Source organism: Alosa pseudoharengus, unplaced genomic scaffold, assembly GCF_046254945.1.
Source record: "Alosa pseudoharengus isolate Yale_2024_CS ecotype anadromous, Long Island Sound unplaced genomic scaffold, YU_APseudo_1.1 YU_APseudo_1.1_scf_14, whole genome shotgun sequence".
Lineage (NCBI taxonomy): Eukaryota > Metazoa > Chordata > Actinopteri > Clupeiformes > Clupeidae > Alosa > Alosa pseudoharengus.
In genome coordinates, this window is record NW_027468609.1 from 20,458,304 (window position 1) to 20,482,861 (window position 24,558).

General features: G+C 41.1%; 1 protein-coding gene across 1 annotated transcript in view; it reads right to left on the reverse strand.

The window, feature by feature from the left end:
• Window positions 1-1,422: 1,422 nt before the first annotated feature.
• The window catches only part of pitpnm2 (phosphatidylinositol transfer protein, membrane-associated 2), a 61,123-nt gene continuing 37,987 nt past the window's right edge, over window positions 1,423-24,558 (reverse strand). The window contains exons 23-25 of the mRNA XM_076284117.1: window positions 23,799-23,982; window positions 23,297-23,425; window positions 1,423-6,374 (exon numbers count right to left, since the gene is read on the reverse strand). Coding sequence (XP_076140232.1) covers window positions 6,003-6,374; window positions 23,297-23,425; window positions 23,799-23,982 — 685 coding nt within the window. The 3' untranslated portion in view covers window positions 1,423-6,002. The remainder of the gene's footprint in view (window positions 6,375-23,296; window positions 23,426-23,798; window positions 23,983-24,558) is intronic.

A 24,558-nucleotide genomic window follows, 5' to 3' on the forward strand; every position in this document is an offset into this window, starting at 1 on the left:
ACAGTACTGTAAATGTAAATCACTCATTTATAAAATAATGAACAAAGGTCATCACCTTTTGCAAGGGAAACTGACTTGTAATCCTCTGCTGACTCAGAGGGTGGATGACCTTTTATTGTATGCGTTTCAGCTAATTATGATTTGTTGGATGAAGATGAGGCCACTTTATGATTAATGCATGCACAAACCTGCCAGTTGTACCGAAGCCTTTTCATGTTGTGTGTGTATATCCTCAAACTTTTCATCTCATTCTAACATCATGACATCTGGATTGAGATCTCCGGCAGAATCTTCCTTTCACCGTAACCTGTCCAAGAATATCGCTGGAATTCCTGGCTGCTCTACTGTATCTCTGACTGCTTAGAGGAACTGTGGTTTCGTGACTTTTTTTTCTAGACATGGCACATTCTTAGAAACATACAGTTGTTAAATCCATACTGGATCCCACTGAATGTTTCCAGCTTTTTTGTTATTTTGTTTTTTTAAATATCAATGCCACTAGGAGCGGAAAATTAGGTACCATTCAGAGTTCTGTGAACAGCTGCATGATTAGACAAATAAACACTATTCATATTGATAATTTTTTTTATTTTTATATATGGAGGAATCTGTTGAAGAGTCTGAATCATGCTGTATAATCGAATGTGCGAGTGTCATTTACGTTCGTACCATTTTGTTACAAGCTGTGTCTAGTGTTTCAGCTCTCCTCTTCATGTTTTGTTTACAAGGCAATCAATGTTTCTATGTGACTGAACTATTCCCTGTCATCATTAATAATGTACAAAGTCCATCCTGTTAAAAAAAAAAAAAAAGTTGTTTACCTGTTTTTAAAAACAGAATACTGATGGATAGTGCATAGCTATGAGGAGAACTACTGCTCTGGAACTGTGCAGTGCTCAATGTGACTTAAATAAAGACCCTGCCCAACTGGATTTTTTTGCCTGTCATAAATTGATAAAGTGCTGACAAATTCAGTAGATGATGAAAAGAAACCTGCAAGTGTGTAACTTACTTAGTTATGCCACATGAGGCGTAAACTTCCCTAACCACTCATTTCAAATTTGAAGACCTGTGGGCTTTAAATGAGACTGCATCACCAAGTTGTGTAGAAAGTTCTTTAGTTCTTCATTTATTTATAAAGACTATTTGAATCATCTATGGAACCTTTTCTGGACTAGATTTGTAGGATTACAGTATATGGTATATGGAAAAGGACTTGGCCAGTAAGCACATCATAGTTGGTCTGTTATGTCAGATAAGGATACAGGGCCAGTTTACTATACATGGATTAAGCCTAGTCCTCGGACTAAAAGCAAACTTCAATGAAAATCTCGATTTATGGGATTGATTTATGGGAAAGTGGTCGACATGCACAGAATCACGGAGCCAGGCTTAGTTGCTGTTCAAATGTTTTAATCCACAGTACATAACTGAGCAGGTCTGACAGAAAGACCCGCTGATGGAGCAGGGTACTTAACAACAGCCAGGGGAGAGGTGGAGCAAAGGGCAAAAAGCACAGATCTAAACAGTTAAATACACTCTGTGAACTCAAGATTGAATAGGATCCCTACTGGTCGTTGCTTACTTACTAAAATCAGCTGATGTACCCCCACCCAAGTATGGCAATACAGTATACTGTGTGAGTGTCGTTTGTTTTCGCTTTGTTCACACCAGTCTGTCGTTCTTGGTTGTCGATCTGATGAGTCGCGTCCCCGACACTAAAAACAGACCCAGAGTTCCCTGGTTCTGCAGCCAAACCAGAAGTAACACTGAAAAATGTACAGATGTGTTAAATACAGGTTGATTTCAGATCGCTTACCCCCACCCCGCCATAAAACATAAATATGTCAGATGTACATACTGAAAATATATCTAAATTATCACCACCTCCATATCTTCAAGTGTACATTCATACATTTTACAATGCTATTGTATTTTAATTTATGTAGAATAATCTATATCTGGTGCAAAACATCTGAAATGTCTTTCTACATAGTTGACATTTTTTCCCCATACATGCCGTATACTTTTGAATGTATAACAAAATATGGTCATTTTTAGATTGTGTATGTTTGTGTCTGTCTTATTACTGTTAACTGAAAGCCATAACACATACACATTTGGCCTCACTCACTACACTCCTCAGATGGTGCATGCAATGCACTTACAGTTACAAATGCATGAGTACGAATGCAGAGTAGGATTAACAGATACATTTTTGATTACGATATGATCACAGGTATACTTTTGACACACACACTTAGAAGGGGGTTGTTTTGGGATCCCCTCCTCCTTAGACCTGACTGCAGAGTGAAAGTGGCCCAGGAATCTAAGGCAGACCAGGCCCGGAAGGGGGGGCTAGAACCATTTGCCACTTGAGGGTTTTCCCGAGAACGTGATTCAGTGAAGAACTTGGATAAATGAACTCGGAGTAAGACGTCCCAGCAGAAGGGTCCCATGGCTTTGTTTTGCAGACTGAATTCATCCACTTTCTCAGAGTAAACATACCCAAGTTGTTTCGCTAAGCCACGTACCTGGAACACCCCCACCCCCCATGGGTATGGTGAACCGAGTGAGTTGAGTTTATAAACATGATGCTACATCACAGCCGACCACAAGCAGCTTTTAAACCCTTTCAGGCCTGTGAGAAAGACAACCCGCCTGAGAGGCCAGTGCTGTGGTGTTCAACCTGCAGGCATTTACAAAAACAGTCCAGTTTGAGAAAAGTTTTTTTTTTCCTTTCTGTGTGTGTGTGTTGTGGTATAAAACCCCAAAAAGTTTGTCCTCGTGTTTGCAGGTATAGCGGCAGCAGTGAGTGTGTGTGTGACAGTCACAGTAAAGAGTGTGTGTTGGCAGCGGCAATGTGTGTCTTCGAGTGTGTATTTGCAGCCAGCATGTCCTGTGACTGTGGATGTGTTCAGTAAGAGTGCATTGTTCAACAGCAATAAGTGTGTGTGTGTGTGTGTGTGTAAAGTGGCAGTAAAAGGGGAGGAGTTTGATGATGCCATGCTTGTGCTCTCTTGATGTGTCGAATGGTCACTGTGTGCAAGAGTGTTGCATGATGGGAAAGCAGAGCAGCCTGTCCTGACCAGCCCGTTTGGAATTCTAGAGTCCAGCACACATCAGTTGTAACATCGTCAACAACAAAGTGTTCAAACCAACAAAGCCTTATGATAGTCCATGGTATTCCAAGAGGTGCCTTTGGGTTGATCCTGGGATAGGGTGAGTTTCTTGTAATAAAACTGGTCAGTTTATGGTGTGTCCTGTGGCTGGACCAGTAGTGGTGAGTCATTACACAGACGATGCTTGTGGGGTTGGGTAACAAAGAGCACATAATGATTAAAAATGAGAAATAGTCATAAAAAATGAATACCCTTCATGTGCTACATGTTGCTTTGTATACATGCAAATGGCCTTTCAGAACAATGGCTCCCAATATTGTCCCAGTAGACAATTGTAGAAAAATCATGAAATCACTTTTGGTCACAGGCCAAAAGTACTGGCCACCATCTTACAGTCTGGCATGGTCATCTCTTGATCGGGTCCTTTTTCCGTCTGTCAGAAATCAGTGTTGGTGAGTTATTAATAAACAGTAAGAGGTGCGTGAATGTGACTGTGTGTGATTGTCAGGGCTGTTTTTTATGTCCTTTTGAGATGATGATACATGGTGTGATGGGGTGTGTGTGTGTGTGTATATGTGTCTGTGCAGGTGTCTGTGTCTGTATCTATCCTGATGGGTTTTACTGTGTTTTGGTTTGGTCTGCTATGTACTGCACATGTATGTGTTTGTGTATGTGTTTGTTTGTATGTGTGTGTGTGTGTTTGTGTGTGTGTGGTTCTGACCTGCAATGAGGTGCAATGGCAAAAGTCTGGTACCGATTTCCTGTCCTAAAAGACAGAGGAGCTACACAACTGAAATACAGTAAACCTAAAAGATCCATACCTTGATGAATCCACATATATATGCAAGTAAAATAAAACAAATAAATAACGTCTCCACTGTGGAGTCCCTCCTGCACAACATTTACATTATTTATCAGTCGTTTGTACACCCAGCTGTAGGATAACATCATCTCCTCCCTTTGCTCCACACAGCCCCATCAGATGCCCCAGCAGTTGTCCCGCATCAAAGAGGTTCTGATCATGACGGGGTCTCCAAGAACCCCATCAGACTGATGCCGCTTTATTACATCATATAGAATCCATAGGGTCAATGTGAGTCAGTGTGTTCACATACAGTCGTACAGCAGTGTCAATATGTTTACATGTGGTTCTGAATATCAATGGCTTCTTCACCTAGTCATCTGCATGATTCTGTGTACTGTATGTGTTTACTTAATTTACCATCATAGGAGTGATACTAACAGCATGGTGGATTAAATGGTGCAAAACATGGGGTCAAAACTTAAATAAAAACGTAAAATAAAATAAGAAATCAATTTAGAATCTCCTCGAGAACAATTTAGATACAACCTGAAACAGTTGATGTGTACTAAAGTACAGCTTTTGTTTTGTATACACAAGGCAAGCACACACGCACACACACACACACACACACAGACGCCTCATAATTGAGTTACTGACAAGAACACTGCAGACTGTGTGCAGGTGTGTGAGCCTGTGTATGTATGTGTGCCAATGAACTCATTTGCTTGGGCCAGGGCAAGACTGACTGTTGGGCCGCCCAGGAGGGAGGGGGGCGGGGGTGGGATGGCAACTGGAGTGGTCAATGGTGCCTGGCCTGGAGTGACCACTAGGCCACCACCTGTGCACCCTCCCTCAGCTTGCAGGTGGGCAGCTGGACAGCTGACATGGTGGCACAGCAGAGCACTGGAGACATGCCAGTGTGTGTGTGTGTGTGTGTGTGTGTGTGTGGGAGCAGCAGCAGCAGCACCCAGGACAATGGGGGCATTACGAGGAGGAGGAGAGAGGGAAAGAGAGCGCGTTCAGAGCTATTGCGAGAAGCAGAGGACCTGGTAAAGGGATCGTGCCATATACAAGAGTGAACGACGGTCCACAGGAGTTCAAAATTCCTCCGGTCCACACAAAGGATCTGTCCCTGCTAAGTTCGCTGTGTAATAAGAGTTAAGGCCTCTGGAGCCCTCGGCAGGCCAAACTTAATAGGAATCCGTTTATTAGAGAAGACATCTACTGAACAATCAGAGATCTTTGAGAAGAGTTATCAGCAGTGGTCTGAGTGACTCAGGTCTTTTGAGCGATCATTATTTAATCTGTCCAGCTAAGAAGCCTTGGGATCTCCTCAGTAGCTTAAGAGAGAGAGAGAGAGAGGGGTTGTGTTTAGGAGAATATGAAGGGATCGCTTCTTCAATAGCAGGGTCCCTTCAGTAGAGCAGGAGGGGCTCTACAGAATGGTTCTGCTCAGAGTTGCAGTAGGGAGATCTGGCCAGGAGAGGGAGCTGTTGACTGTAGTGTGGAAGGGTCTGTTGACCGGAGCGTGGAAGGGTCTGTTGACCAGAGTGAGGGGAGATCTAGACCAGAGTGAGCAGGGCTCTTATTGCCTGGTGAAGCAGGGGACAGTGGCGCTGGAGGCTTCTGGGTAAATGGGGCGTGTCCTCTAAGGCTGCCCTGAGAAGGTGGGAGGAGCTGACGGAGTGTGGAGACACTATTGGCTGTTGGGACCCTTAGTCCCACCCAAACTGGGGAGGACAGGTAGGAGGAGGAGTGGCTAGTTCTGGTGTGTGACTTTACATTCACGTTTTGTGCCCGGACTGGCCAGCGTTGTCGCTAGAGGCCGAAGCTTAAGGCGTGAGAGAGGAACTGCACGTCTCTTTCACTCACTCTTCTCTCCCACACACACACACACAAACACACACACACATAATTAACAACACACGCCCCCTCACACACACCCTTGCAGTCCGCTTTTCTTGCAGCAGCTCCACTCCTCCCTACTCCCACCCCCAGGGGGCAGTGGCGACTCCTTTCCTGTCCAAGTCTGTCCGTTGCCCACACCTGAGGCATTCTGGGAGTTTTCAAATCTCCTACTTGGGGCTGAGCAGGGCGCTGTCCAGCCTGGTGCTACCCGTGCGGCCCCAGCACCCGGCCGCCACGCTCATGCTGCGCTGTCCGCCTCGTTCCGCGCGCTCCCGTTCGCCGTCCGATTGGCTGTAGGCGCGCTCGGGCCGGCCGACGGGCAGCGGTGGCGCCCCCTGCTGACCCTGGGCCCCCGGTGCGCCTGCCTGCGAGCTGATGGTGCGCAGCAGGTGGTTGCGCTTACGCAGGAAGTCGCCGCTGCCGCCCAGGCCGAAGCTGCTCTTGCGCAGGACCATGCGCGCGCTGTTGGTCTTGGCTGGCCGTGAGCGCTGACTGTACTCCAGCTGGGACAGGTGAGTGGCGTAGCCCTCCGAGATGAACTGTAGGGGGAGCCAGAGAGCAGGTAAGAGCAGAGCCGTATATAGAGAGCGTTCCGACAACTGTGTTTAGAACATTCAGTACAATTCTGTCGTGGGATTGGTTCAAAGGTAGTCACATGTTTTGTGGATGCCATGTTTAAGACATAACCAAATCAGTCTTCATTATCGTAAGTCAAGTGCGACAACTTACAAGAGAGGAATATATATCTGTGATATCATTACTTTTCGAAAGAAAATGCCGTGTTGTGCAGCCTATGGTTGCTCTGTACAGCCCAGACATGGTAAACGTTTGCATTATTTCCCTCGGGACCCTACTAGGAGGAAGTTGTGGGAACAGAGGGTCAGAAGGATGAACTGGAAGCCGAATAATTTTTCCTTGTTGTGTGAGGTAAGAACATTTCTATCATGGACTTTTGTAAAGAAAACACATTTGGAAAATATTGTTGTACGGCTATCGGAGAAGGTAAGGTAAACGCGGCTCCACTGATTAGGCGATGCATTCTTATCTGTCTTGAAACGTTAAACGTGACATTTGTAAAAGCGTTTATATTTTAGCAATATATGAGAGACCTTTTAACATTCACAGTTTATGATAATGAGCAATTTGTTGCAACATCCCAATTCCTTCCGCTGACGCAGTGATCTGACTTGTGTTTTAAAGATGGCGCCCATGATTTCACCCAATGACCACACATAATATCTGAATTAAACATCACTAAACAATTTCCAAGGCTATTTAAATAGTAGATTTAGTAATTGTGTTTCTTTTGTCTTTGTGTGTATGTTCTCAATTCCAGATGCTGTGAGAAGAAATCCTGTTTGCTCTGCTGAAAGTCAACCAGTTTACAGTAATAAATATGCTGATATGACTTAATAAATACAAATCACAATTAAATGTATTTAATCTTCATGTTATTTTTTTGTAAAAATCTATGTTCATATGTTTTGCATTGTCTACATTAGTTTATAATGTAGGCATTAATGTTTGACATTAATGCACCTTTTGCACACTCACCTTGAGAAACCAAAAGCTCATGCTAAGATTTTATTTGTGGACTTTTCATCTGCTTTTAACACCATGCAACCTGAGACTCTTGCAGAGATTTTAGCCAATGAATTCTATCTTAATACAGGGATTATTTATTGGATTATGGACTTTCTTACCAGTAGAGTTCAGCAGGTCAGAGTTGGCTCATTTCTGTCTGATGCGATGACAACATCCATAGGCTCTCCACAAGGATGTGTTTTATCTCCTTTACTATTTATTTTATATACAAATTCATGCACTAGCACTTTTCAAAACAGGCACTTTATTAAATATGCAGATGACACAGCCCTAGTGAGTCTGCTACAGGATGGGGAGGTAGATCATGGGCCAGTTTTAGACTCCTTTTTAGAATGGTGCAATAAGTCACATTTAATTTTAAATACCAATAAGACCAAAGAAATGTCCATAGATTTTAGAAAATCACAGCAATCCACTGACACTTTTATCAATGGGGAGCAGTGTTGGGGAAGTTACTTTAAAAAAGTAGTGTTTGCTCATTACTCGTTACTTACTCAAAAAAGTAACCCGTTACTTTACTTAGTTACCCTCTATGGAAAGTAACTTTTTACGTTACTCGTTACTTTTACGTTAATTTTATGTTGCTCGACTTTGGGCAGAACCCAATATCTGTTCCTAAATGTGTAGGCCTACATAAAGTTCTACTATGGAGGACATAACAGGTATTATAGGCTTCAACACCACCACTAAAGCCCTATGAAACAATATCAAATAACATAGCCTCGATTCATCTTGGGCATATAGGTGAACACAAAATATATGAGGGCTTATTTTATAGCCTTATACTCTTTCATTAAACAGACGCTCCTCCGAAATTTGGTGCAAATCGTATCAATAGGCTGGCAGTTGAGTTAACGGCAGTGGACAAAATCAGGGCACAGACTGTAGGCTACAACTAACACTCACATTCCTCCCCTTAGTTTCAACGAGTTCGAAGTAATGTCCATCCCTCAGAAGTTAGCGTTGGCTGCGTCTCGCTTCATTGCCACCAGCCTCTGTCACGTACCATGTGGGGCTATGATTGCACTTCATGCTACCAGCCTCTGTCACGTAGGCTGCCGTGTGGAGCTCGTGCCTATTGCGCAAGCACGCAGCTGAGAAAGCAGCGTCGCTGTCAAACCTGTCCCTAGGAAAAGTAACTTTGCGCCGATATTAAAAAGGAACTACATACGTTACCAAAAAAGTAGTTACGTTACTGTAACTCGTTACTTTGTTACGCGTTACACACAAGACTGATGGGGAGACTATTCAGGTTGTTACATACTACAAATACCTTGGCATTGTCCTGGACAACAAGCTTAAATGGGACTCATGAACTGATCTTTTGCACACTAAGACACAGCAAAGAATGTACTTTTTAAAGAAACTGCTTGTTTTTAATGTCAATAACAAAATGCTCCAAATGTTTTATACTGCTTTTATTGAAAGTGTTTTAACTTGCTGTATTACTTGCTGTTTCGGACATGCCACTGAGTCTCAGAAAAACACAATCAGAAAAACAATTACAACTGCCAGCAAGTTACTTGGGATAACACTACCGAGCAATGAACACATTTACAAAGACAGACTGGTGAGAAAGGTCAATAACAATGTATGTGTCTATACACACCCCAAGGCATCTCATTTTAAACTACTGCCATCTAGGCGTTGTTTCTGTCCACCCTCTTGACCAAGAACAGATTCAAATTCTCTTTTATACCACAAGCCATAAAATCTTTAAATTAGTCAAAATAAGCTAGATGTCCAGCTGGCCTGGTCATACCCAAGGGTGTATAGTGTATTGTAGTGTGTGATGTATGTTCTTCATGTTATGTCTGTCTTTGTCTGATGTATGAACTATTTGTTTGGTGTCATATGTCTGATGTCCTGTCATGAAGTGCCTTGCGGCGATGCAGCAAACCCAATTGCCCCATGGGGACAATAAAGTTATCTACTACTACTACTACTATATTGCAAAATGCAAAATTAAATAAATTTTAAGATTTTCAAGTGGAGTTTCAATGTCATTTGGCATAATTATGGCCTCACTTTGGGTCAGTTTTGGCTACTTTTTGGCTGGATTTGGGGGATTTTGGACTCTTTTTGGGACGGTTATGGCCATATTTTGGAATGCCACAATTGGTTTTGGGTGAGTTTTGGCCTCCTTTTGTTTCTGGCATGCCAAATTTGGGCCATATATGGTACATCCTTCCAAAACTGTCAAAATGGCAAGCCAGTTTTGGGCCATAATGAATTTGCTATCTGGGATTCCTTTTAACCAACACAATTTTAAATTAAATTAATGAATTTTAACTACAAACACCAACATTTTAGCGCACCAGCCTGCAATGTCTTCAAGGGTGAATGAAGGGAGTTTGCAAAAATTAGCATATTTTTCAAGTCAATAAACGTTCTTAATTTTCAAATGTCTGTGTCAGGGAGCATTTGGCTAAGGGCTAAGATAAGGGCAAAAGTTGCCACAGTGTTGCTTATGTGGTTAATTGATAGGTGATTTGATGACAACGATTAGCGGAGTTTTGGAGTAACCTATGCTTCATAGGTGCGTACATTGAAGCATAGGTTACTCCTCCTACACAGGACAGGGAAAATAGAGAGCGCAAGTTGCAGCCATGAGGACAGGAAAAGTGCATGGCATAAGAGGAAGTACATGTAGACTAACTCAGGAGGAAACGAAAAATGCCATCAGGAGGTGAGATGGCAATATTTTACTTCGCCACCACCAAACAGCAACACAGTTCTGAATGGCTGGTGTCAGGCAAAAGTGTCACTTTTCCCATTAATACCATATTGTTTTTGTAACACTTATGTGGATTTACCGACTCTTTTTGGAGTTCTGTAGCTTAGGCCTACCTAAAAAAATCTTCTAGACCTTGGAGTAAATGGAAATTTGATAAGGGAACCTTTCAAGTTTATATTTAAGTACCCCTGATATAGAGGCTAAATTGGGAGGAAACGTAAAATGCCATCAGGAGGTCAGATGGCAATATTGTAAGGGTGTATTTGAGCAATTCAAAGGGTTGTGAAAACAGCTGAGAAGATCTGTGGCTGTGAGCTTCCTGGTTTACAGGATCGGTGTGTGAAAAAAGCAGTTAAAATCATTAAAGACCCCAGCCATCCCAACAATGGTCTTCTCCAGCTGTTGCCTCCTGGTAGACAATACCGCAGCCTCAGAGCCAGGACCAGCAGGCTCAGGGATTCCTTCTTCCACCAGGCAATCTGGCTGTTAAACACCTCCTAAAATCACTATTTGTTGTAAGCTAGTCACGAGGAGGACAAGACCTAAGAATGTTGCTCTTTTTTTAGATGTGAATATAAATGAAGATGCAACAATAAAGAAATCTGAATCTTGTACTTTGCCACCCAAGGCTATTCTCGGAGATGATATGCGCCGGTGGTCTTCCGTATCGTATGGAGATATCTTTTAGAGACGGACTGGCATACTCAGCACAGTATGTCAATACATAATTGTCATAATGTATTCTTATAAAGTGCTTTCTTTATTTTTTACCCAAAATCCAATGCATTATCTGATTATTTACTGTCTAAAATGCTAAAACCAAAACACTTACTGCGGGGCCGTAAGGCCTATTACAGAAACTTCCGAACTCGCAAATCCCATCTTATCTGTTTGGTAACCATGGTAACTATGTTTAGAAAGGAACATCACCGAGAATTTACTATGACGTCACAACAACAATATACATTCTTCCGGATGGCAAAAGCCGAAGCATTCTCTAATGGCACTAGGCCTACTAGTAAACCAGTGGTTCTCAAACTGTAGTATGGGTACCACTGGTGGTACACAGACTCTCTATCGGAGTACTCCAAGATGTTTTTTCATAAAGACAGAATAATCACTTAAAAATATATGTATTAAATATTGTTAACCACACAATCACCAAAGGCAAATTCAAACTAGTTAGGTTAGGTCTTTTTGTCTTTCTTGAAAAAAAAGAAAAACAAGGTAAAATAGTATATACAATGCAAAATATGTAGTTAAATTGGTTACTACTCGAAGTATAACTCTATAGCTAAAAAATGCAATGAGTTTTCATCTTTTTTCAAAAGTAAAATTGACAAAATCAGACTTAACACATCTGCTCAATTACTAATTAAAAATCCGGAACCTCCAGCTACAAATAGAGGGAAACTTAACTTGATGTCAGAGTTCAGCTTGATAGACCACAACACACTTGAAAAAACGGAATAGAATCTCAGGTCTTCCACATGTGGCTTAGACATTTTGCCAAACAATTTCTTTAAAACTGTTTTTCACCTTATAACAGCAGATGTCCTTCACATGGTAAATGTATCACTGCTGTCTGGCATTTTTCCTAAGTCACACAGAAAACAGCTGTTGTAAAGCCACTTCTCAAGAAGAATAACCTGGACCTTAGTGCAGCATTTGACACTGTTGATCACAATATTTTATTACACAGACTAGACGCTGGGTTGGATTTACAGGCATAGTTATCAACTGGCTGAAATCATATCTACAACAAAGGAGTTTCTTTGTTGCCATTGGTAACTGTACCTCAACACCAATGTCCTTGACCTGTGGTGTTCCCCAGGGATCGATCTTGGGGCCACTATTATTCAACCTCTATATGCTCCCACTTGGACAAATCATCCAAAATGGTTTGATTTCATATCATAGCTACTGTATGCAGATGACACACAAATTTACTCTGTCACCAAAGAATTATGGTCCCCTTGAATCTCTGTGTCAGTGTATAGAACAAATATACTTTAAATTAAACTATTCAATTAAACTATTCTTACTATATTTGTTATTACTGTCTGCTTTTGTTTATGCAAAGCACATTGAATGACCTCTGTGTATGAAATGCGCTGTATAAATAAACTTGACTTGACTACTGTATTTTAATGCCGGTGTTACATGGCAACTGGCTCCCATGTTAACTGGCTGCATTGATGACGTTTCACGATTGGTGACGAGTCTTTGACAGATGCCACTTTTTGTCACTTTCTGATATAAACTAGAGACGAACACAAATATGCATGACATGTTTAAATGTCAAAATTGTCTGTAGTACTACATGCATTGGACCATGAATATGCCACCTAAAACAAACGCCTTAATAGCATAAATGAACTCCATGTGAGCATTGAACCACTAATAAGTTAAACTGCTTGCTTGATAATCAGACGTCTACCCGCTTGCGCCACGAACCAGCTGACAGCACAAAGAGAAATTGACTTGACTTGTACGATTAAAAGAAGTCAGCTAACGTTATTATCATTGTAACAAGTTAACATCGCTGGTCATGTTATCTGGCTACTGTGTTATCTTGCTACCGTTCCCCAAGCCATTTAGTAGGCCTTCAAAATATCATGGTTAAGTTTTCACTGAGGTTAGGCTGAGGCTGTGGCGACGAATTACGACCTTGGTTACACTGACATGTAAACATGGGTAAACATGGGTTTGATGTTTTTTTGATACTTTATTTCTCAATTCGCAAACTGGTGCAACAGGTTAATGCCTACACATTGCTATTTCACACAGTCGACATGGGGATCAATCCTCGCCCATCACAGGTTTTTTTTTTCTTATTATTATTAAAACATTTTTAGACCAGTAATGCTTCCTCAATTTAGGCTACAGATAGACTAGGTGGCCACAGAGAGCCTGACCAGCAGTCAGTGAAATGTTTGAAAACTTAACCATGATACTTTGAAGACCTACTGGCTTGGGCAACTGCTGTACTAGCAAGACAACAAGGTAGGTAGCCATATACCATGATCAGCCGTGCTAACTTGCTACAATCATAATAACATATCAGCTGACTCTTATTAATTGTATAGCCTAAGTCAAGTAAATTTCACTGTGATTTGTCAGCTGGTTCGTGGCGCAAGTACGTAGATGAGTGGTTATCATGTAAGCAGTTTCATTTAGGAGGCAGGTTCGATACCCACTTAGAGTTACTATTAGGCTATTTAGGTAGGCCTATTTATTTTTTTGGTGGCATATTAATGGTCCAGTGCATGTAGTGTACTACAGACAATTTTGACATTTAAATATGTCATGCATATTTGTATTTGTTCGTCTCCAGTTTCCATCAGAAAATGACAAATCTGCAAGCGGCCACATCTGTCGAAGAAACGTCGTCATTACTCGTGAAAGTTCACCAACGCAGCCAGTTAACATGGGTGCCAGTTGCCATGTAACACCGGTTCTCCCATAACGTTAGATCAATGCACCAAATCAGGGCGATTTTAGCGAAATAACGTTCCTGTGACAGGCTATCAAATATTGAACAATGGGATAACTTTTCATCATCACCTTTATTGATACCTGAAATGTTGACATTGCTGATATACAGAGATGTAGCCCAGTGGTTTTCAAAGTGGGGGCCGGGGCCCCCTGGGGGGCCGCGAGGGGGTGTCAGGGGGGCCCCAGCAAGTTGGAAGGAAAAAGAAAAGCAGCAAATACATTTGAAGAATTTAAAATATACCTATTACTATGAGGGTTGTTATACAATGCCATTATAATAATTTGTCAAATATCTGTACATTATATTTTCCATGATAATGACTGGGAATAATAGTAGAGTGATAACTCTCATATAGCAGAAAGCCCCAAATGCAATTTTGTACACACTGTATGCTCCATCGCGAAGTGCTTGTTGCTAAAATAATTATTAGGATTAGCTTAATGTATTTTACATTTGCCCTAGTATTGTCGATGGGTTTAATAACACATCAAGGGGGTCCTGGGCCAGAACCTAGTGGTATTTGGGGGGCCTTGTCGTGGAGAAGTTTGGGAACCCCTGATGTAGCCTACCAAGAGGCAGCTGCAGACAACGACGTTCAATAGGTTCAACCAGAGCCTTATAGATATCTATAAGGCTCTGGGTTCAACTTGTCCCTTGCCTACCAGGTGGATGTAAACAAAGCTATGCCGCCAAAAGATACATTTGTGCTACTATGTTTTCTAAGTTATTATGGTTTATTTATTACATCGTTTGTGCTACTGTATGTTTGTGCTGATTTGTGCCGTTAAAAATAACATTTGTCTAGCTATGTTTTTTAAGTTATCATGCTTTGTTACAGGTGTGATGTCATTCAGCCCCTCATCAGTGTCCATGAGAGACTTATGAGAGATAATTTCCCCTGTGTGTGTATATTTCCCCTGTGTGTGTATATTCACTCCAAGTTGGCCAAGTTGGCCTTGACTCATCACTGCACTGTACCCCATATTCTCTAAAATAAACAAATGTTTAGCAACTTGGTTGCTAAAAGTTGCACCTTGGGCAATTTGCATAATTAGCATAATAAGATAATTAAGGTGTGAATAAGGTAAAAAAGTTAAATTATAGCTATCACCACGAAACTTTCTCAGTTGATTACTTATGTTAAGATGAGAAAAAAATGCATTGCATGTTTTTTTCTATTTTAATGTTTAAATATGCAAATGAGGCCCTACAGTCTAGTTGCATCTCCCATAGGCCCAATAGTGAACCCAGAAATGTTGAGTACCTTAAAGTTTTATTGCAGAAATGTCATCTATAGGCCTAGTGGATGGATTTCAACTTGGTTGCTAAAAGTTGCACCTTGGGCAATTTGCATAATTAGCATAATAAGATCATTAAAGCGTAAATAGGGTAAAAAAAAATTAATTATAGCTATCATCATGAAACTTTCTCAGATGATTACTTATGTTAAGATGAGAAAAAAAATGTATTGCAGGTTTTTTCAATTTTAAAGTTTAAATATGCAAATGAGGCCCTCTCTCATTAATCCTCTCGCACTTATTTGCTTACCAAAAAAATCAGATCGTTTGATAAAGCCAGGCTCAAAATGATTACTTAGGGGTCGAAAACACGTATACTTGAGTTGGTAAAAACCTTTAAGGAACCCGGTCAGGAGGCAGTGTTAACCTATTACCATTCCGGCTTTCATCATGGCCAGGATTGAGCGACTTTTGTTAGTGGTTACTGGATATTTGCTGTGCAAATATGACTCAAAAGTGGTTTCCCAAAAATCCCGTGGACTCAAAAGTCCCTCCCAGTTTACACCACAAATTTCAAATTAGCATAGATTTAGGCAGACGGAAGGCTGGGGAAGCTGTGGTGAACTGAAAACTGTTTCGATTCCTGATCATAACTTCCTATATGGTCGGCCAGGGCTTGATTGGCGATGCAGAGGGCTGTAGCGTTGGTGCAGCAAAAGTTGAATATTTCTCAACCTTTTTTGACGGAGGCAAATGTAAAGTGAACAAGACGGGTCTCCAGTACTGCATTCAAAGTTAGCGTGTACGTTCATGAAAGACTCTAACCCCTGCTCTAACTCCAGCAGACTGACTGGCAAATTCTTTTCAGATCAAGAAGAGAATCTGGAATGGCAAAATGTGTGCAGGTGGGTGCAATTTTCCAAACCATTTTCCAGTAATAACAAGTTAAAAGAAATATAGTCTCAGAGCCTATTTTTAGTGAAGCATCCTGCAGGGACCCCAACTGATTGTACATAATAGCATTTTTTTTTAGTTATTTAAATGTTTCACATATGTGATGTTTAACATACTAAGTTAGACTACTTAAACATGTTGGTTGCCATGTGAGTGCAAACACATGGAATATCTTTATAACTGATATTAATATGTCGCAGGATCCTACTCAATGTGTGAACAACCCACAAGGGTCTGGTGTGAAGATGTACGAGGACCAGACATTTTACAACTCTCCTCTACTGCAGGTAGTAATGTGTCATGACTAAACCTTACATAATGCCTCAAAAGTCATACCATTGTTATGCCGCTGTGTAGTGCAGTGTTTATTATAAGTAAACCACACTACACGTTGTGATAACTTAACTCAAAGCAACAAGACGCCTTGACTGGGTTATTCTGAGTATGAGCCTTTTCTGTCAGTGTTGAAAAAGACATGATCAGCAAGCTCTTAATCTCTTACATGACAAATCTCTCATTTAAACTGCAGTGAATCAAAAATGTATGGCACCTATTTAATAAACTGCAAAAACTGCTTATCAAACCAAGTGTTATTACTCTTATATTAAGATCAAAAATCTAGTTGGTGTTAGCATTTTCTTGTAAGATCATTTTGACTTAATGTAATAAGAGTTTGGTTTATTTTAAGACGTCTTACATCAAGACAAATTTGCTAAACACACTGGCTTGTTTTAAGCCCATGCACCACCTACATCCACCCACCCCCTTCACATGTGATGCATCACAATATTAACTCCATCAACTCCAAAACTAAGTTTTGTTGATACATTGTCTAAAGAAGATTTCATGTCATCTACATCTTGTAGGAGTCTATTGAAATGAAACCAATGAAAATGGTGCGAGTATGTACAGTATGTGGGTGAGACCCTCAAATCTTAGATGGGAATAGCTCATTGTGGCTCTCAGCAACCTGTTCATGGTCAGATTAACCTGCATTTATTGTTTCTGCATTTCTTCTATGATTCAACTCTACTTTACAAGCACAGTTACAGTTCGGCATGCTGTGTACAGTACATGCAAGTGTTGGGTTAATATGTGTTTGTGAGAAAGTCACAATAACAAACATGATGTGTATCATCTCTCAGGTCCCTGTGCAGTGTGTCAACAATCCAGAAGGGTCTGATTTTCTGGTTTACTATGACAAGACTTTCTACAAGAGCCCCCATTCCCAGGTATGGACACCTCACTACACTACATTACACTCACTACACTACATTACAGTGTGTTTTATTAATGACAGGGTGACAAGCCTGTTGTTCTGACCGCTTTCTTTCATCCCTGTCTCCAGGCAAACAGACATGGTCGAATCAACACAACTTCAGGAACAGTGCCATTTTTCCAGTGATACATTAAAAAATAAGTGGTATGTGTTAACACCCTAAAATGTATTCCTTTGTTCAATCTGACATAGCAGGAATAGGACTGATAGTTATGATGACTCTAAAACTGTCAAATAAATGAACTATTCCCCCTTTGCCTATCTTGCAGAGATTCCTTTTAGACCTGCACTGCACTTCCAGTTTCTTATGGTCGTCATAGCGCTACTGCCAACCAGTCATCAACCTCAGCACAGTGCCTGCACTTCCTCCAGTTCCCTATGGTTGATATAGCGCTACTGCCAACCAGTCATCAACCTCAGCACAGTGCCTGCACTTCCTCCAGTTCCCTATGGTTGATATAGCGCTACTGCCAACCAGTCATCAACCTCAGCACAGTGCCTGCACTTCCTCCAGTTCCCTATGGTTGATATAGCGCTACTGCCAACCAGTAATCAGCCTCAGCAGTGGTGCCCCGGCCTTCTGTTCTGCTGCATTCAAGCTCTGGAATAAATCCCTCTTTCTCTCTGCTTGCAATGCTCTACTCTTTCACACTGTAAATATTTTCAATATTTTTTATTATTTTACACATAATGAGTTTATGATGATTGTATCCTGTTGATGATCTCTGGATGTTTTAGAGCCATCAAACGCTTACACACACACACACACAATTTTTTCTGTAACCTGTAAAATCTTATCGTGTCAAATCTTGAATGTCAATCCAAAACTGTATTGCTCAGGGTAGGCTTACAATGAACTTGACCTAAATAATGAACTTTCCCCCCTGTGTGCCACAGGTTTTTCTCAGCTTTGTATTTTCTGTTACTTTCCCTAAATTGTCTTTTGGTATTAAATGGCTAAAATGCAAGTGTGTAGCATAACCCTGTATGTCCCTAAATGTCACAATGAGGAAAAGAGACTCCAAACAAGCACTTTCCTTCTGCAGAGATGCAGTCGTTGTCAAAATACCAACAAGTTGTTTGATGTTGTGCTCCTTGCCCTTAGGGAATGACAGATATCAGAGTCCTGCACGGGTCCGTTTTTGGAGACCAGTCCCCGCCCGTACCGTAAAGTTCAGCACCAGACCCGTCACCCGTGATAGGCCTAATATCAAAATTAAATCCGCACCCGACCCGTGCCCGCGATAAATCACACGGGAGCTAAAATCATGCCGCTAGGGTGCGTCTAGATTTCTAGGCTAGTCTCGCACCCTTTCAACATCACAATAGGCTCTCTGAAACAGCCTTACGAGTGCTTTTTTTCGCGCTATTGAAGCACAAATTTCACATTCAATCTAAATCTTAAGCTAATGAACAGTATAGCCTAAAGTGCGCTTTCTTCAAGTAGCCTACCATCGGTACCTTTAAATAGGCGATGTAACATAACTCGTACATGTTTCTTTAACATTTCGCATTAGTGCTAAATCGTATAATAACGAACCATAGCCCAAAGCTTGCTGCATCAGAACATCACACAAATAAACTTATTAATATTACAAGAAAAAATACAACTATGAGCGTCACAAACAGCTATATGTTGGCCTATGCTGGCATACAAATATTGCACATATTTTTCATTTATGTTTTATTTCAGCATCAAAAATACTGTTTTGGTTTTTATCCGCTATCCGCCCGCAATTATCCGCCCGTGAATTTTAGGGATGTCACAATCTATCCGTTCGAGCTACTCTTATGCGGGTACCCGATTCGGCACAGGCATAGGCATTCATTGAGCCTTGAGGCATTCATTCTCCTTCATTGATATCTGATCTAGCCTACTTCAAGTAACCACTTTTTGCTTTGTTGAATGCTTCAGACTTTCAGACCAAATCAAGACGTCCCCTTTTGTGTTTGATAGTGTCAGATTGTCTATCAATTAAAATTTCAATTTAATTTCAATTTCAATTTAATTTCACTTATAGAGCGCCAAAACATTAAATCTCATGGCGCTTTATAGTGTTAGACTATCATATGAATCATTGTCTATCATGTTGTAAGAAATGGTTACCCTATACATATATCCATATATGTATGTGCTGTATGTTACTAGAGTGTCCTCTTTAACTTTGTATGTGTGCAAAGTTATTCATAAAAGTGTATGGGTGAACAGAAATTGGGTTGATGGGTTCATTTTTCCTCAAGGTGATTGACCAATAATCGCTAAGACCAATAACCATCATTTGCTTAGTCATGAAGCTAGTTATGGTAACATCCAGGGTGCGATTTGTAGGGGGGGGTGGTGAGGATTTCCCCCCCTCTGGTTTTCCTATCCCTACCTCTGCTAAATTATTTTTATCGTCGGGGGGGACAACATTTATCCCCCTCTGCCCCTCATATTGATTAATGCAACTTCATATAAGTAAAGCGCTGCAACGTGAGAACAGTCTAGTAGGCTAGCCTACATAATAATCTGACATCAGAAACGCACCGTCACCGTCAGCACTGATGCTGCTGACACAGTGGCTGCGTGATAACTTAATTTGGCCTTGATCGTGCAGGACATTTCAGAATGTCGAGTGTGTAATCCATCATAAATGGCTAGGTTCAATGGAAAAGTTAGCTGGACAAATGAAAGAAAAAGAGAAGGATTCAGTGAAGCATAATGTTTTAGAACCTTCAAAATTAGAAAACTGATGTAACTGATATGGAGGACAACTGCACGTAGAGTAGAACGTAGGTCCGAAGGAACTTACATTAAATGAGGAGATATTTGCTGAATGTCACAAAAAGTGTTACAGAAATTGCTTGGCATCGCTTATTTAATGGCTCTCTACCGAAACACCTGTAGTTTGCGGAGGACGAACGAGAAAGCACTCGTTTGATAAATCAGCCAGTAGTAGACAAATAACTTTTAGAAATAATCTGTACTGCAAAAACGAATGTTGGTTTTAAACTATCTAGCGGGTGTTTTAACAGCTGCAATAAATAGAAGCTTCATGGTCTTTATGTTCTGGTTCGTAAATTATTTTCATAAAACTTCAAGTTGCCCTATAACTTTACTCTCCAAACTCTTCACTGCACTGTAGGCAATTAACTGACAGTATGATAGGCTATTTATTTTCTGTAGGCTACAATAAACACATTTATTTTTTCAACTTTTGCAATATTACGCACTTGGCTACTGAACGCAAATCAGCAGGAGAGAGAATGCACGTAGCCTACGCAGCGTGTAGCGCAATGTGTAGGCTATTTGGTTACCAACTAACACTGTTAGCCAATTCACTAACTTAAGACTTCAGTGCCATCATATAGGCTACAACGTTTTTTTACACAACAAATACAGAAAGGATGGAGGCAGCAAAAGTAGAGAAGTCATTTCAGATGGGGCAAGAACAAGGTGAATTTGTATGCTTGTCAAAACGTCCTACCCTGCATTAGAGGAGCTGATCATCATACCAAGCACACTCGCTGTTTAAAGTCATACACCACGGTAAACTAAAACTAAAATGTTACAAAGGTGGCAAAAATAATATAGGGTATTATTAGCCATGACATTACTAGGCTATGAATCGTTCGTTCATTTTTTTTTTTTTTTTTTGGGGGGGGGGGTTACAAACTTATTCAAAATCATCCCGCCCTCTGGTTTTTACACAAATCACACCCTGGTAACATCAATATTGTGAAAAGGGGTCAACAAGGTACAGTAAATAGTGGATATAACAATAACATACGTAGGTTAGCCAACACCATTATTTAACGCCTAACTCTCTTAATACACATGTACAGTAAGTACACATGTATTTGGACAGTCTTTTTTCCAAGAGGAACTTCAGCTGTCACAAAATGTGGTGGAGTAAAAAGTAAGATATTTGGCCTAGAAATATACTGGAGTAAAAGTAACAAGTTTAACAAAATTGAAATACTCCAGTAAAGTACAGATACATGAAAAAGTGACGTAAGTACAGTAACTGAGTAAATGTACTCAAGTAATGCCGCCACTGCGCCAAAAACACACTTAAAAAACATAAGAACAACCCTTTTGAATAATGCACCTGGCGTCTGGCGAACTTATCACACCGTCAAGATAGCAATTTGGGACAGGACACGGCCTCCATGTGCTTAAACCATACCAGACCATCAACATAGAGCCCTGTGTGGGCATCCTCATATCATAAACCAGTCTGCATAAACACAGCAACAGCAATAGGACAGAACAGGTTGTGTACTGGTTCCAACGTTGGCAATGAACTTTATCAGTGTCCCTTTTTGTCCCTGTGTTGTAAGGCAGTGTGCAGTGTCGAATATGGATCTGATTCAGTTCATACATGCTCTAAGTGAACAGTTCACGCTCAAAGTTCACAATTTTAATTCTGAACTAGTTCAAAGTTCAGTTCATTTGACTTTTTTCGTGAGATATTCAAATAAATATACTTTTTTTCCCACTACGAGCTAGAAATCACTACGTTCTTTGAAGCTGCTTATTGTAGACATTTGCTCATGACACTGCAATTGTGGGTTTCTTACCAGGTGATGAAACTTGCAGCAGTACAGAAAAGGTAGACCAGTTTCCGTGCCATCACTTCCACTAGCCACTTCCACTAGCCCCGCTCTGCTGCAATCCATCACGGGTAACGTTGTGCGGAAGCCAGTATGATATTTAACTATTCTCAGCCGGACACTACGTTGCCCGCAATGCATTGCGCACACAATGTCAAAACCATTTCTGTCTGGTGATACATGATTTAAGCGGCACCAGCGAGAATACAGGAGGGAGGAACTTTATCTCGTTGCGTTTCAAAAGAGAAAACAGATGTCACTCAGTTTTCAATGGAAAACAAATTCCAACGTTCATTTACAGTGATGTCTGCCGTTCATGACACATAATGTGAACTAATTCACGTTCAAGTTCTTTATTAAAAAAATGTGCTGCGTTCAGTTCAACGTTCACGAAAAAATGAGCGTGTTCAATGAACGCGTTCTTTCGAACTCGTTCACGCACAACACTGGCAATATCTATGGGCCTCAGGTGAAGCGCAATATCTGTTGTATAGCCTGCTTGTGATAATCTGTTATTAGTCAAATATAGAGTACTGTATGTCACAATTCCATTTCATTAACAGAATGTTTACAACATACCTTAATGTTTACAACATACCTTAAAATACTTTAAAAACATAGTATGTTTTCTACTCTTTCAGGTGGTTGTTGAGCATAGGAACAAATTATGCAGCTATGTGTGCAAAAAAGCTTTGGAACAGCTTTGGGACTTTCACACTCCAGCAACACAACCTGTTTATTCACTAGTCATTTTACTCCTGCTGACAGTAACCTTATCAGCAGGTGGCGCTCTGTGCACATAGAATACTAGTAGGACTGTAATGCTGAAACCACACCACCAGCTTTATGGTGTGCATTGCACTTGAGGTTAGCGGGGGACACTAGGGTCAGTGATGATTCGAGAAAGAGAGAGAGATCGGGTTTGAGATCCTTATTATTATTAAGTCTATGTGAAAGTCAGTTTAAGCAACCAGCAGTGACTTCATCTTAGAAAAGAAAAAGAAAACTTACTGTTTAGCCTACTTCATAGGAAAGCGTCTTCGCTTAACCCTTTCTCTTTGCACAATTCATATTTCCCACATGGAGACCAGAATGTATTTTAAGCTCTCTCTCTCTCACTCTCTCTCTCTCTCTCAAAGCTTCATCAAAGTTAAAGGCGAACTATGCAGGTTTTTTTTAGCTTAATTTACCTTAATTAACGTAACAACTTCTGAGTCATTGGAATGGTTATATGACTTTTGAATGGTGGCCGTCTCGTTTCCCCCTAGCGCCTGTGAGCGGAAAAACCACCCTTTCAATTTTGGGCCTGCGGGCTGACAGCCTCAGTGTCAGGAAGTAACGAGTGTGACGAATTGCTTTACTGCATTTAAATACACATACACGGCAGGCACCGACTAGAACAAGGTAGCGAGGGAGCAGCAAAAAAGAAGCAAAAACCGAGAAAACAGCGAAGAAATTGCCAATACTGCATAGTTTCTCTTTAAGCTCTTTGGTCACAAAATATATTTAAAAAAAAATCTCAGTATCTGCAGTTGGGCACCTGACCAGCTTACCTGGCACTGGTGCTGCATCTTCTTGGTGGGTCGTCCGACTATGTAGATGTTTGAGGGTGGCAGGCCAATAGATGCGTACACAGAAACATCCTTAGTGGAGCCGTATGCAGCAAAGATCTTCATGTGAGCCTGCACAGGACAACAAAGAACCAAAAAACAAGACATTAGGAAAATATAGAGCCATTGAATGGCAAACACACAAGGATTGGTGTCCTGTGTGAAGGGAACACATGTGGCAAACAGGCACACCTCTTACATATAAATGACTTGTAGTTCTAGTTGTCTGAGTGGATTTTGCGCACACAGACACACATCAGTTAGCCTATAGCTCCCCTTTAGCTATACGCTGACTGGTTTAACCTGCTTACAGTGAATTATGCTAAACTAGGCTAAGGGTGTCAGACTGGGTTATTGCACACACAGAGAAGGGTATGTATCCTCTTATCTATCTCTGGGGTAGTTGGCATGTTCCTTTAAGTGTATTATGCACACACATTCTCACCTCACAGATAAGAGATTTGAGGAAGTTGCCTTTGTGGCGCAGCGGGTCGTGCACGAGGCCGTCGCAGAAGGACACGATGCCGTGGGGGAAGTTGTGCTGCGAGAGCCAGGCCACCACACGCTGCTTCTGCATGTCCGGCCGCCCCGTCACGTACACAATCATGTAGCCCAGGTCCTGCCAGTGCCTGTCCGAGCAGGACACAAAAACACTTCTCATCAAATCATGTTACGTCAGACCTTACCAATAGTCTAGTATGAGGGGTCACCTAACATCACATCCTTCATATCAGTTCTAAAGCTAGAACAGACAGTCTTTGGCTGAGCCACATTCAAAGGTGCAAACCTATCCCTGCAGTTACATTCCACCGGTATTAAGGGCCGTTCACACAGGGAACAATAACTATAAAGATAACAATAACTTAAAAAACGATAAAAGCATCCACACTAACCAACGATAAAGAAAGTCTCTCCTTGTGATGAATGTGATGTCTAAGATTTGACCCTGATTTGCTCACAGCATTTTATCACTCTCAATTCACCCTGATATTGATCCCCAAGGATATCGTTTTTCATGTCTTTATTGTTAGAATTTATATGTGGACGCTGTCATTCATATTAGCGATAGAGCGATACTTTTTTGCTTTTATCTTTCTTGATGTGAACGGCCCTTTATTTTACTTTGTGGTGTGCCAAACAACACCCCTTAGCGGTTCAAAATTCACTGTAAACAACAGACCCTTGGGGGCTTACTGCTTACATTT